This window comes from Thermobia domestica, chromosome 13, assembly GCF_964235325.1.
Source record: "Thermobia domestica chromosome 13, izTheDome1.hap1.1, whole genome shotgun sequence".
NCBI classification, from domain to species: Eukaryota; Metazoa; Arthropoda; class Insecta; order Zygentoma; family Lepismatidae; genus Thermobia; species Thermobia domestica.
The window spans coordinates 191,156,572-191,171,137 of record NC_137466.1 but is presented as its reverse complement, the minus strand read 5'-3'; the positions used below and the strand labels follow the sequence as shown (position 1 = coordinate 191,171,137).

The window sequence follows — 14,566 nt, the reverse complement described above, 5'->3', positions numbered from 1 at the left end:
AGTTAATAATTCTTGAACCACATGATTGATCCCAGTCACATTTTCAACATAGATGAAGTTTGAGCCTGGGAAGGTTTTTATTATTTCATTTTGATGGTAGAACTTAGGCGAGGGAAGGGGAGGAGAGTAAATGTATGAAAATGAATAAAACTTAATAACTCTTGAACCATCCGACCGATCTCGAACAAACTTTCAACCTAGATAAGGTTCAGACCTGGGATGTTTTCATCATTTTACTTTGACGGTACAATGTAGGAGAGGAGAAAGAGGACATATTTGTAAAAAAAAAAAAAAAAATTAAATAAATAAATAAAAGTGACTGTCTTTGTGACTTCATCACGCTTAAAACGTCGAACCGATCTTAATCAAATTAGCAACGTAGATGAGATTCAGACTGGGGTGGTTTTTATCATATCCTGTTGACGGTAGAACTTAGCGTAGGAGGATAGGAGGGGAGAGGTATATAAAAATAAATAAAACTTAATAATTCTTGAGCCACTTGACCGATCTCGATCAAATTTTCATCATAGATGACGTTCGAGCCTGGAGAGTGTTTTTTTTTTTTTTTTTTAATTTTCACTTTGACGGTAGAACCTAAGGGAAGGGGAGGGGAGATTAAAATATAAAAATAAATAGAACTTAGCTCTTGAAGCACCCAAGCGATCTCGATCAAATTTTCAACATAGCCTACATGATATTCGGGCCTGGGATAATATTTATCATGCCGTGCCCTGTAACATGGGGAGGGGAGAGTGATATATAAAAATAACCTAAAATGATTAATATCAAAGAGCGCTTTAGTAATAGTAAAAACAGAACATATTACTTTTTCTTTAATTTAACCCAGCGAAATCAGGGTGCGTCTTAGAATCGAGGACGTCTTAAATTCGAGTAATTATCGAGAAATTCTTAATTAAAGATATAATTAATGCGTTATTAAAACTACTTTGCTAGCCATAAGTATTTTTAATTTTGTATCATATCCAATCATTCAGACAAAAATAGTGTTCTGCGCTTGTGCAGAACGTGCGGGTTTGCTAGTCATGAATAGTAAGTCCACTAGTCTAATTCATTTATATCTCTCTTTTATTACCCACTGTACCTCTTTCCACTTTCTTATATGATTTCTTTCCCTTTCCAGTCTTACATCTTCCCAGGCTGCTTCATGTCCTGTTCCTCTCATATGATCGTAAACAGCGTTGTTTATTTTATTTATTTATTTATTTATTGGTTTTAATACCATTCTTTAACTGTAGCATCTTTTGCCCCTACCTTTTATCTTACAATGTACAGTACCTTCTAATATTTGTGATTCAGTTCTTTCTCAGCCCATTTCCTACTCATTTTTCTTTCTTTTCCTTTTAGCTACGCGTCTTTGGCGCGGGAGACCCGGGTTCGATTCCCGGCGGGAGCTCATGTGGTTCGGATTCCACGTTAATCAGTAGGTCCACGTCTCATATAGCCTCGCTGCTGAACGGGACGTAAAACTCAAAATCAATCAATCAATCAAACCTTTTAGCTACACCTAAAATTATTCTTTCTTCCTTCTTATTCCTAATTTTCTCAATTCTTTTAATTTCGAATCCACTTAATTTTATCCAATCTTCTCTACACCAAGATTTCGAAAGCGCCCAGTCTAACTCCGGCACTTGTGCATAATGTCCATGCTTCTGATCCATGAAATACAATACTCCACATGATATATTCTGTACAGCTTCCTCGTGCCTATATGGTTACCGTACTCACTTTTGGCGCGGGAGTTCTGGCTTCTATTACGATCACGAGCTCACGTGGCTCGAATCCCACTTTAAGCTGTAGGTCAACGTTTTATATAACCTCGGTGCTGATTGGGGAATGTGAACTCAATATTTTAGAGCCTTCTACTTTAAGGATAAATAATTGCAAAAGTTATTATAGTATTCATTTGTTATGTAAGGGTTATGTCAAAAGGTATGTTCTAAATCATTTACCTAATTATCTAATGGAGCAAGCAGAAATATTCTGGCTAGTTTCTTTTTCCAGTGGTTCAAGCTATACCTACATGGAAAACTGTGGAATGAAAGGATAAATTGAGAAGTGAACTCTTTTCACATTTTTTTTTTTTTTCAAACATGAAGAAGTGCCACTTTTAAACAAAAAGAGTGTTTGCGACCAAACGAAACAAGTACCGAAATCCATGTGAAATTTTAAGTGAAATCAACTTAAAAGCATCTTATATTGCTGGAGTCAAATTGCTCTATGTTAGTAATGTTCTTTACTTATATGGATTCCAATACCTAATTGGTTTGGGAATTCATGAAGTTTCTCTCTCTCTCTCTCGTTTGTTTAGAGTTTAGATTCCTGTCAACAGCGAAGCTATACATGAATCTACAGCTTAATGAACCACATGAGCTCCTACCAGGAATGGAACCCGGGTTTCCTTCATAATGGAAAATCACTCATAATTGAGTGTTCTGATTAATGGACTTTCACACGACCCTGTTCAACAATACACTGCATCCTGACTAGCTGAGCCCCCCAACCTGTTTTCTGAACATGTGCAGAGCTTGTGGTTTCTGAGGTGTGCCCTCGGTCCATTCGTTAGTTGTGTTACAGATGGTGGTTTCTTATCTGAATTAAAATAAGGGCGATTCAGTCATCTGGATCTGGGTGTAATTGAATCAACAGTTTGTACTACTGCCTTGAATTTTTTTTCCCCCCTTTCTTTTTATTGTTGGAGATAATTTGTAGCGACGGGACGTTTGAGAATTCATGAATACTTGCGAACTGGTGTCAAATCCGTATGGAGCTTATCAGCAGAGAAGTGTGTTTTACGTAAAAGACAAACCGCATTTGAAAAATAAACAAAGTATAACATCAATAAACCACATGACCACGCCTTCCGGGAAACGACGCAACGGTGACAGTTTTTTCAGCGGAGTGAGAGAGAGGAAGCGAACAATCTTCAGATACAGAGTATAGGATTTTCCAAACTTAATGAAGTACTTTTTAAAGAAATGTTTATCGGGAATGTGGCAGTTTACTCCTACGTATTACGAGTGATAACGCCTTGGGTTTCCGAGGGGATTTACCACCGTAGTTTCTCTGACACATGTTTCAGAAGTATGTTTGTTATGATTTTTTTTTTTTTTTTTTTTGTTCGTTTGTTTGTTTTGATCGTAATGAGTAGTGCATGCATCATACACACGTGTGGTGGTCCTTCATTCGATTTGCAGAGGAGAGGACAAAATTTTCGGTGTTGGCCGAGCATCGTAATGTAGTTGAGGAGCAACTCGTAATTTAATTAAGAGATGGTTAACTCCTGTCTAGGTAGATATAACTTTTATGTTTTTAAAAGGATTTCTTGTATTATTTAATTCAGTTTTTTCATCTTTAAACTTGTTTTTAATCTTAAATTCTTGTGATGAACATAGCATTGGGCAGTCTTGGGAAGCAACGTAACGGAAGTAACACGTTACTTGTAATGCGTTACTTTTAAAATAACGTTTTCTGTTAACGCGTTACATTCTTTTCAAAGTAACTGTAACGGTAACGCGTTACAAAATTTTAAGTAACGTACCTAGTTTGCGTTACATTTCGGGTGAGTAACTCCAATATATGTATATTTTTCTTCGGGAACAAATGTTTATTTCCTGTAAGTAAATTTCTCAGAATGGAGCAATGGAGCATGAACTATGTCAGTGAACGTCAGTCAGCTACCGACACACAGAAGAACAAATAAGATTTTAGTGTTACTTGGTGTTTTTTGGAAGATGAGTACAGCCTCAGGGAAATCACCTGATGCAAGCACCTGGAAGAATTTGTCCTAGATTTTGACAGCTCCAAATCAATACATTCAGTGAGTGAACTGCGAGTACAATGGTAATCCAGTTTACTTTGGTTGGTGTTGTTTCTATGAAGACAGAAAACAAAAATATTTTACCGTTCGAACATTTGGAAAAATACTTTTTTCTTAAAAGCTGAGGGTGATGGTGGACAGAATTGAAAAGTAAAGTGTCTGATGTGCCCCAGCGGGAAATATTTATCAACAACCAGAAGTTCATCCACAAATTTGAGGAAGCATCGTGCTCTTAATAATATTATATTAATGCTTTCTTCAATACTTCATTCTTAGGGATTTAGGATTTGGATTTCTGGGCTTTCGACATCTAAGGCCATTTAGCCCTTCACGATTTGAGGGATGACGTCCCTCGGCGAGCACACAATCCGGGGAAAGGGAAGGAAGAAAGGATGGGGGAAGGAAGGAAACGGCCTGGGGCCTATAAGTTAGGTACCACCCCGGCATTTGCCTGGTGTGAATGAGGAAAACCCAGGAAAACCTCATTCACGGTGACTGGCCTGAAAAAGCTGTTACACTTTTAAGACTGAGTGCCAATACTTCATTCTTGTATGGTACTATTCTGTTTATACTTATGGAGACTTTAGAACTTGCAATTTTGTCGGGGAAAAAGTTTCAATTGCAACAAAATAAGAGAAAAGATAAGATTTCATTTTCTCAAGAGATTAAATAAAGAAATGTATATTGAGTGTAGGTGAAATAGGAGATGTAATGTGTTTATTGATTATCGTAACAATGATAATAGTGATTTTCTATTATATGCTCCTTTAACTAGAATAAATAGGTTTTTAATTAGTCAGCGAAATGTCAAAATTTCGATGAAAAAAATATTGTAAACTGTTTTACAGGATATGAATATCCTTATAAATCAATAATTAAGAACCATGGTTAATATAAATACCAAAATAATAAATAAATAAATACAAAATTAATAAAAAGCATTTCTACTTAATTTAGTTATAAAAATATAAAGTAAGTAGATGGAGCTCACCAGTACCATTTGGAGTATTGAAAGATAAAGAAATTATGGGTGTATTTTTGGCTTAATAGTAACACTACCATCAAAGTTATTTGTCCCTCTCCCCCGGCCATCATGATAAAAAGAAAATAACCTGTTTTTCTTGCGCAAGAAAAGACTGATAAACAAAACAATTGAAAAAGAAAAAGCATAAATAAACATTAAAAAGAAATAAAAACAAATAAAAAGCTCAAAAAATATAACGAAAGATAAAAGATTGTGAAAAGAGAAAAAAGTTCTAATAAATAGCAATAAATAAAAGTAATCAGAATAAGATTATTCATGATTGCCATAAAAGATATGTGTACTTGTCCATTTAAATACAAAACAATACAATCTTGATATTTTATAGATTTAGGTGTGTCTCATATGATATAAGCATGACGAATGGATGCAATAAATACTACTACTACTACTACTACTACTACCATTACCACCATTGCGATTTTATCTTCTCTACTGCTGAGATTATGTCACGCTTTATGTATTTAAGCGCGACAACACAAACAAAAATTCATGTTAATAAATTGGCAACAGCTTTTTATCTCTCTCGACCTCTTTCTCTTGCTCAATAAAATTGTATGCGAGGTAGAATGGTGCCACAGTATCAAAGCATTTACCTCTCGTGTGGATGAATCATGGGCGGATCCAGGGGGGCGCTCGGGGTGATGCCCCCCAGAAGAGGAATCTTTCGTATTTTATATATATATATATATATATATATATATATATATATATATATATATATATATATATATATATAACCCATCCCAGAGTTTGGAGCTCTTAAAAGTAGCTCTAAGTAGCAGTATTACAACCCACCGCCTGGATCCGCCCCTGGGATGAATCACAGGTTAGAAGCCAGATCATCTGAGCTTGTGTAGACATCATGTTCGGAGATTCTTCCATTTTTTAATCATTTCATCAATCCTTCTTATTTTTCTTTATTACTATTTTTACGGAAGATAACGTGGATAACAATTATATTCAATATGATTGTGTGAACTTCGTAGTTCGGTCTGACTTTGTTCCATCGTCCTTGGTCGATTTAAATCCCAATCAACAGAAGTAAATCTTAATATTGAAAGAAAACACCGCATATTAAATCAACATTGAAAGAAAAGAAAGAGAAAAACCATTTGATATTTTTACCTTATGGCCTATATGATGTTACACAATGGTATCTGCAAATTTCAGCAGCTAATTCGTCTAAAGACAGGCAATAAAAAGTCTATATCAATATACTGTACAGTGTGTTTGAAAAAGAACTTCCTAGTTTTAATGTGTCCTAGAATCTGTACAAAGTGGCATACACTATTCTAGTTTGTGGTGTTTGATTCATCAACTCTCCAAGTTTGGCTCCCCTGCAGTTGGCAGGTCTGCTTGACCTTGAGATGGCACCAGCGGTTTTTTTTTCCCTCTGTACACTCGATTTCCAGGAAGGCGGATAGGCAGGGCTGCCCCAATTCCTTGGCCACCACGAAGCCCAGACTGAACCCCACTGGACTTTTTCTTTTGAGGCCGCATAAAAAATGTTGTGTACAGTGAAAAGATCAGAGACATCAATCATTTACGGGAAAGAATCGTCGCGGCGGTTGGAACATTTACACCTGAAATGTTGGTGAATACGTGGCGAGAAGTGGAATATCGTCTCGACGTGTGCAGGGCCACAAATGGATCCCACGTTGAAGTCTACCAATATTAAACAAAACTTGAAGGAATTCTCTTTCATGATATGTACTCATTGATGTAAGTTTTCATACATTTCCCAATTAAATTTATACTTAAAACTAGGGAGTTCTTTTTCAAACACCCTGTATTAATGATACCACATCATTACGGAGATATACACAGTATTCGAGAATATGCTTACAAGATGGCAGGACGCCCAATTATGCAGGACACATGACAGAAATAAACTTCTACTGTGCGCTAGTGGCTGTTTTAACTGTTCCAAGGGTATATCTTTCAAGTTCACTGGTAGCCTATCTATCTGTACTTGTATACTCTGCAATGTGTGCCTTGTCTTGTGGTTCACCCTGTATTTCTCCAAAATGGCGAATTATTGTGTGCAATATTAATATAGACTTATTGTTGTTACAGAAATCACTTGCTGAAAATTGAACATTTGCATACTACCCTGCATATATAAAACAAAGTGTTGTACTGTTTAGAACTTTTGTTGCACCGAAATAAACATTGTTATTACTGGAGGATTCTAACATAATTTGTGTTTTCTCATTACAGGTAATGCAATGAAGAACAACCATGCCCTCCAAATGTGGTGTACAATTATCCTGCAAGAAGTTTTCCAGTTTGAATATCTGTGTATTATCATTGAATACCAATGGTTGGACATAAAATAAAGAACAAATGTCCCTTCACACTTGTCGTTAGCATCGCAGCAAGCTTTACAAAATGGCCTACGTGAAAGAACAAAATTTCACAATCAACGTAACCTCTTCGAGTTCTGACAACTGCTACCTCTTTTATGGATGGACCTTCGTAATACCCATGACAGTCATTATCGCTATCATAATGACGTTTAGTATACTTGGAAACCTGATGGTTATTACAACCATTGTACGTCATCGAGGCATGAGAACTAGAACTAATATGTTTCTAGCCAATTTGGCTGTCGCGGATATATTAGCTGGCGTGCTGGACATGCCGTTCTCCATGACTACGCTATTAAAAGGAACGTGGATCTTTGGTGATCATATGTGTAAATTTAACGGGTTTACCAATGGATTAGCGTTGCATACATCTATCTTTACACTAATGCTTATAAGGTAAGTTCGTTAATAATAGCTATAATAATAGTAATAGTAATGATAATCAGTGTTGTTTTCTGGAGAAAAAGATTGTGGAATTCACTGTGAATACGTTATTACGGCACTCACTATATTACATTATTACAGCAACTTCACACTCTGAACATGTCCTCCGACAAACCTGATTTCTTATTTCTTTTGCGATATTGTTAATACGAATCATGTTATTGCAGGTATTTACAGAATGTAGACAATAAACAATATAACTAAACCTTGTTCACTGTTAGAGTAATCCTAATGTAAACAAAGTGCACTTATATCCCTCCGCCATTCCACATCGAACTGAAGTGAAGGACCAGCGATTAGTGGCGAAACGTCACAATGGCGTAACACACAACTTTACATTTCTTTTATTTTATACCTCCTCCTAATGATATAAGGAGATAAAACTTTTTAAAAACATTTCTATGTTTGAATCTTGATATTAGGAGTGAATATAAAGTGTATTTAGTTATTTATTAATGATTCTACAATTTGATCTATTTTCTGTGTATGAATCTCTTCTATGTTGCATTTCGGTTGCTGTTACCAAACAAATACCAATCAACCATTTGAGTTTGTTTTGATTCGGGGTCACTCTAGTAATGAACGCGATTTAGTAAACTTATTAATAGTTCTTCATTTTGATTTTTTTTTTTAAATTTTATGTACAATTTACGAACCAACAATTTACACCATAGTACTTCACAAACTTGTAATCTACCATAATGCCAAGTTTGATCCAGTTCGAATGAATTCGGTTGAACTCGTATATGGTATTCTTGTTATTGGTTTTTGCAGGGGAAAAATCAAATTAAGAATATATATATTTTTAATTTTAAGAAAAGATAGCGGTACTACGTACCGAAACGACTCATCAAATAATAATAATAATAATAATAATAATAATAATAATAATAATAATAATAATAATAATAATAATAATAATAATAATAATAATAATAATCTGTTATTCGAAGCAAGTAACTTACCACAAACTTAAAGAGCTTCCACTCTATATCCGCTTCTGCGTCCTTTGCAATTATTTTCATTTTGACATTAGAGTCATTCGTATCTTTACTATCGTATAGCAGTCATTATCAACTGACTGATGACAATAGGAGAACGCTTTTACAAACAGAGAAATAGCACAGACACAACAGCAAAGGAGGGGCGGGGAATGAGAAAGGAAAGGGGAATAAGTGAAGTGTTTGGTAGTGTACGTGTAACCATGGTTTCATGAGTAGTATGCCTACAAAACCATCGGCTATGCTATCGATGTTCTTTTTACATGTCACCGCTGCACTTTCTTAACGTCAAATTTCCTGTGTGCTCCTTCTCCTCTTTGTGTGATTCGTAAAGAAGGAAAGCAGCAAACTGTAACGTCAGAGAGCATTAGTGACAGAACACGCACAAAAATATTAATTTCACAATCATTCACTTTTATTAATCATCCGTCTTCTTTAACCTTAAGTGTATAACCAGTGTCGGATCCAGGATTTTCTGAGGGGGTGCACAGGAGCGTCATTTAGAGGGGGCAGGGAGGGGCAATTGCCCCTCCCCTGAATTGGAGATTTATATAGATTTTATTAATAAAATTGGAGTAAATCAGTGAAAAACGCGAAATTTTACTTATATCAAGGGGTGTTGCCCTTAAGCAAAATCTGAAATGACGCTCCTGGGGGTACCAATAACTACAGGGTGCGGCACGTAAAAGTGAACACATAAAATAAAATGTAATGTATTGAATATGATTAACTACAACACATAAATGAAATGTAATGTATTGAATATGACTACTCACCTTCACAGCAGCCTTCACAGCAGGTGCTGAAAGTGCCCTCCGCCCACTTCAACACACATGTGAGCACGATTGAGGAGATTCATATATACCCTTGTCAGTTCTTGTGTTGTAATGCTATTGGTGACATCCTGGATCCTGGTCTTGAGTTCTTCAATTGTGTGTGGATTTGTTTCGTATACTCTTCCCTTTAACAGTCCCCATAAGTAAAAGTCATACGTGGACAAGTCTGGTGACCGAGGAGGCCACAAGCCTTTGCTGATTGTCCTCTCTGGTGTAAACATCTCATGCACAAGGGACAATGATGCAGCTGATGTGTGGCATGTTGCACCGTCCTGCTGAAAGTAACATAACTGACGCTCCTCTTCGGTCAAGTGTATATAAAACTCCTCCAGGATTCCCATATACACGTCACTGTTCACTGTCGTCTCAAAGAATATGGGCCCAATAACGCGTGTGGCGGAAATGGCACACCAAACACCAATCTTCTCATTATGCAAGGGTACCTGGTGGATTGCGTGTGGATTTTCTGTCGACCAATACCGGTTGTTTTGGGAATTTACGTACCCAGACAGGTGGAACCACGCTTCGTCACTCATGATGAGCATTAGTGGATCCAAGAAACCACTGGCAACATTGCTCAACAGCCATGAACAGAAATGCACCCTCTTCTGCAGGTCAGGCTCCTTCAGTTCTTGCACAACACTTATCCAGTACGGTTTTAACTTCAGTCCCCTTAAAACACGTCTGCAACTTCTCTCACTCGCATGAACCTGTTGACTCAATCTCCTGGTTGACTTTCGAGGACTTCTTGTCATTATCTCCTCCACCTGCATCTTTAATTCAGGTGTGCAGACAGATGGTCGTCTGTTCCTGGGAGCATTTTGAACCGATCCTGTACGCCGCCATTTTTCAATCAATTCCTGAATGGTGCTTTTTGCTGGCACAGAACGTCCTGGAAGTTTTTCCCGAAACAAATTCTTTGTTTTCACAAAAGATCCAATGAGAATGAACCCTTCAACAATGGCAACACGCTCGGGTATCGAATACGGCATTATCACACACTGACACTCACCCGGCTTAACACAACGAGGCCTTTTTCTCAACTGGTTTCGACAAGTTTCACTGGCTGCGGCTGCACGTGACTGCTGCAGGTCACGTAAGTCGACCCGACCTCGGCACGCCATCTCTTGGTGTGAAGGTAGATTATTTAAGTGTTGCCAAAAACACAATATACCAGAATATTACAACGGGCCGGTTTTACGTGCCGCACCCTGTACCAGTACATTTGATTTGATTTGGAATGCCTTTAGGCATCTGTGGTGTGAATGAGGAAATGCTCTGGAAATGCTGTGTCTGATTTCGGTGAATACTTTTCTTTCAACTTTTAGGAAATTGACTTAAACTATCGATTTTGCAAAACTTCCCTTTTGTTTTAAGTGCAAACGGAAACATGACAGAAGAAATTTTCTGAAACTATTTTCACTGCTAAATTCTCGCTTTAGGTAAGCACCGTGTGCGTGGATTTCCTCGGGGTTCTCCCGTTTTCTCCCACTCTTTATTCCACCATTTCATTCATTACTCATCATCACCGTCTCCTTTAGCCTAACCGGCATAATCGTGGGACGTAAAACTCTTATATGTATTCATGTTGACGGGAACCAAGTAGACCACATGATGTAATTCAGGATCATGTTCCCCATGGTTTCCAATCTTAATACAGTATATGCAACCTGTAATGACTGTCGTCACACAAGCATGTTGTCTAAATATCTCTTTTGTTAATTTTCCACAATGTGAGTGGTAACTCTACGTGATTTGAACATGTGACCTCCTGGTATGGGGTCAGTCGCGCTACCTTTGCGCTGCGAGGTCTGACGCCAATTATGTGTTTGATATTTTATTAATATATTATGCGTGTATTATACCACACTATAGGATAGAAACATCAATGAACAGATGAAACTCAGTATCCATCAAAATAATACTTAAAACGTGACGTTCTATCGCTTTTAAGTAAAGGACAAACATACTTCTTTATTTATAAATCCTCAAAATACATTCGCGAACCTTTACCAGAATTAAGTCGGTCATTCCATGATGCATTAATAACCATGTTCTAGTACGTTATAAATGATAGCAACATAGTGTACTTTGAGAACATGTTATATTTGTTGCCTATACAAACATGTAACATCCTGTTTCTTTCGCTAAGATTTTCATTTCCTTTTTTTAAGCGTTTCTCCGGAACGTGCAGAACTAAACATTTGTTCAGGAAACAGATGTCTGGGAAACAATTTCAACGTGACAAATAACCCTACAGAAATGAGGCACACTACCACATAAAGTGTAGCAGTAAAATAAAGTTACAAAAAACAAAAGGAAAAAACGCAAACTGATAGGTTTAGAATTGGAACACTTGTTAGCTCCGTTTAATTTTCTTTTTATTCGTCTTGGAAACTTTAAAAAAAAAAAAAGAAAAAAAAAATATTGATAAGCTTTTGCGCACATGCTTTGATAGTAAACTAGATAGAATGAACTCTTAATTTCTGTTTGGTGTGTAGGGATACCCAGTTACATTAATCATTTGGTAAGTCTGTTTTTCTTAACACTTTGCTCAAGGAGCTCCTCCGTGGCTAAGCGGTTAGCGTACGCGCCTTTCGGGTGGGAAACCCGGATTCGATTCCCGACGGGAGCTCATATGGTTCATATTCAGTAGGTCCACGTCTCGTGTAGTTTCGCTGCTGAAAGGGACGCTAAACTAAAATTAACTCAATAACTTTGCTCAAGATCCGCTAATTATTTTTTGTCACTCCAATTTATTACTTTTATTTATATTTTGCTCTTCACATCTTCACTAATAATTCTACTGAAAGACATCTTGGTAACTTTTTCCGACTCTTTAGTTGATATCTGTACGGCAGTAGGCCTACCTTCCGCTTCAATCACCAAATACAGAGTGTTCCAGAACAACACCGACAACGTTTAGCAGGTGATTCCTGACACTAAGATAAGACAAAAAGTAGACCAACCTGGGTGCAAAAATTCGTTATTTCGGAGTTATAGACTGCCAAAACATGAAAACTGAACTTTAAAGGAACATAGCTCCAAAACTATGGGGCCTACCGTAGTCGGGTCAAGACTTCACTTAGAAATTAGTATGTGTCCTATTCAAATATCCATGTTTCAGAATCCAGTGGAACTTCCGCAACAATTTTTATAAAGGTAGCTGTTGCTCGTAGCCAAACTTTCTCTATAAAAATTGTTCTGTAAATACCACAAGGATCCTAAAACTTGTGTTTTTGGATAGCAATGTTAGTTCCTAAGTGAAGTCTTGATCCGACTACGGTAGGTACCATAGTATTGGACCTATGGACCTTTAAAGTTCATTTTTTCATGTTTTCGACAGCTTATAGCTTAGAAATGACGGATTTCTGCACCCAGGTCAATCTATACTTTTATTTCTTATCTTGGTGTCAGGAATCACGTTCGACATGTTGTCGATGTTGTTAAGAAACATCCTGTTTATTTCTCAAAGTTCTTTCCAAAACTTCTTATCTACAATATTTATTGTCTGGAATTTGGGTCTATTTTAGCCAGATAGATTAAAGTTTAATTGGGTGTAGGGATAACAGCAAAGGCGCCGATCCTGGAGGGCGGGGGGCCTGGGGCCCCCAAAGCTCATGTGGGCCACCCCATGTATTTTTATGAATATGTATTTTATATGTATTTGTTATTGTTATTTGTATTGTTATGTGTGTTTTAATATATGTATTTTATTATTATTATATGTATACACTATTTGGCATAATTTGAATTCAGTTTGTCTGAAAATATTCATATATGCTTTCTTAGACCCTTGTCTGAAACCAAACCCATTTCTGAATGCCCTCTCCCCCAAAGTTACAGAGAAATCGACGCCCTTGGATAACACCCCAATGTGCCTATTTATTTGTCTACGGCTTTTCAAGTAAGGAAACATTTTTTTTTTTTTTTCAAAAAATTCTGAAAACTCGGAAGCAACGAAATAAGTAAAGAAGAATAGGATCTCATACAAGTTGTAATAATTTACTAATCCTTTGTCATAATATTAATACGCATGTCGTGAAATCACTGTTGTTGTCATATTGAAAGAATGAAAATATTATTATGTTAATATGCATAGGTCTACACGATAAATAAACAGAGGCAGGCTTAAATGTCTGCACTCTGTACTTGCAATTAAGAGCTAAGGAAGTGAGTGAAATTTTGTTGGAGTACCGAGATGGTCTAGATTTTATTTCGTTCTTATATCCATGGCATATATTTACTGTAAGTCAAAATAATTTGATTTATTTAACTTGCCATATGTTGTTCCTTCTCTCCCCTGTATGATGCATAGGGAAGGAAAAGTTAAAGAAGGGGAATTTCCACTCGTTTGTCCCCCCCCCCTACAAGTGCCCCCTCACTGAAAGTGCCATATAATGTGAAGCACTTGAACTTGCTTGTTAGTTTCGCTTTAACTTAAAATCACTCGTAAGTTTAGCTGTAGGTTTATCTCTGTAAATAATTTAGATACTTTGCAAATACAATGCTCAGCACGGGCGTTTCTGGTCGGGGGACAGGGGGGACGCGTCCCCTTCAAATATTTTGAGTACGAGATAAATGAATCAATGCTGAAAGTATTTAGATCTATATGGAAGAAGTAAAAACATAGGCAGAACAAATCAAAGTTATGTCTGTTGTTAAACATTAGGTTAATGTGATTAGAATGTCCGCCTGACGTGTGTCACTTTCAAAGAAAGATTTTTTTTCTTTTTTTAAGTTACGCTTCTTGATTAGTCAAAGTAGTCTCGGCTGCAGCCACACAATTTTTTCATTGCTTAACCAGCAACAATTGGTTACCATGATGAAGGGAGACTGGAGAAGGGAAGGAAAGGATGCATGGAAAGTTTACCTGCGAATTAAAAAGGAAAATCTACAGAGACAGGGAAATATACAATAGAAGCGAAGGTGACAAGAAGAAATTTAAAAGATAGAGAAATTTGAATATTATATATGAGAGTAAACTTTATGCGAATACTGTAGAAGGGCAGCAAGGGACAACTACTATGACA

The 14,566-nt window shown here is 36.8% G+C and overlaps 1 protein-coding gene across 1 annotated transcript in view; it reads left to right on the top strand.

Moving 5' to 3' along the window:
• The window catches only part of LOC145668882 (uncharacterized), a 182,153-nt gene that overhangs the window by 126,500 nt on the left and 41,087 nt on the right, over positions 1–14,566 (top strand). Inside the window, exon 2 of the mRNA XM_081737142.1 lies at positions 7,104–7,648. Coding sequence (XP_081593268.1) covers positions 7,275–7,648 — 374 coding nt within the window. The 5' untranslated portion in view covers positions 7,104–7,274. The remainder of the gene's footprint in view (positions 1–7,103; positions 7,649–14,566) is intronic.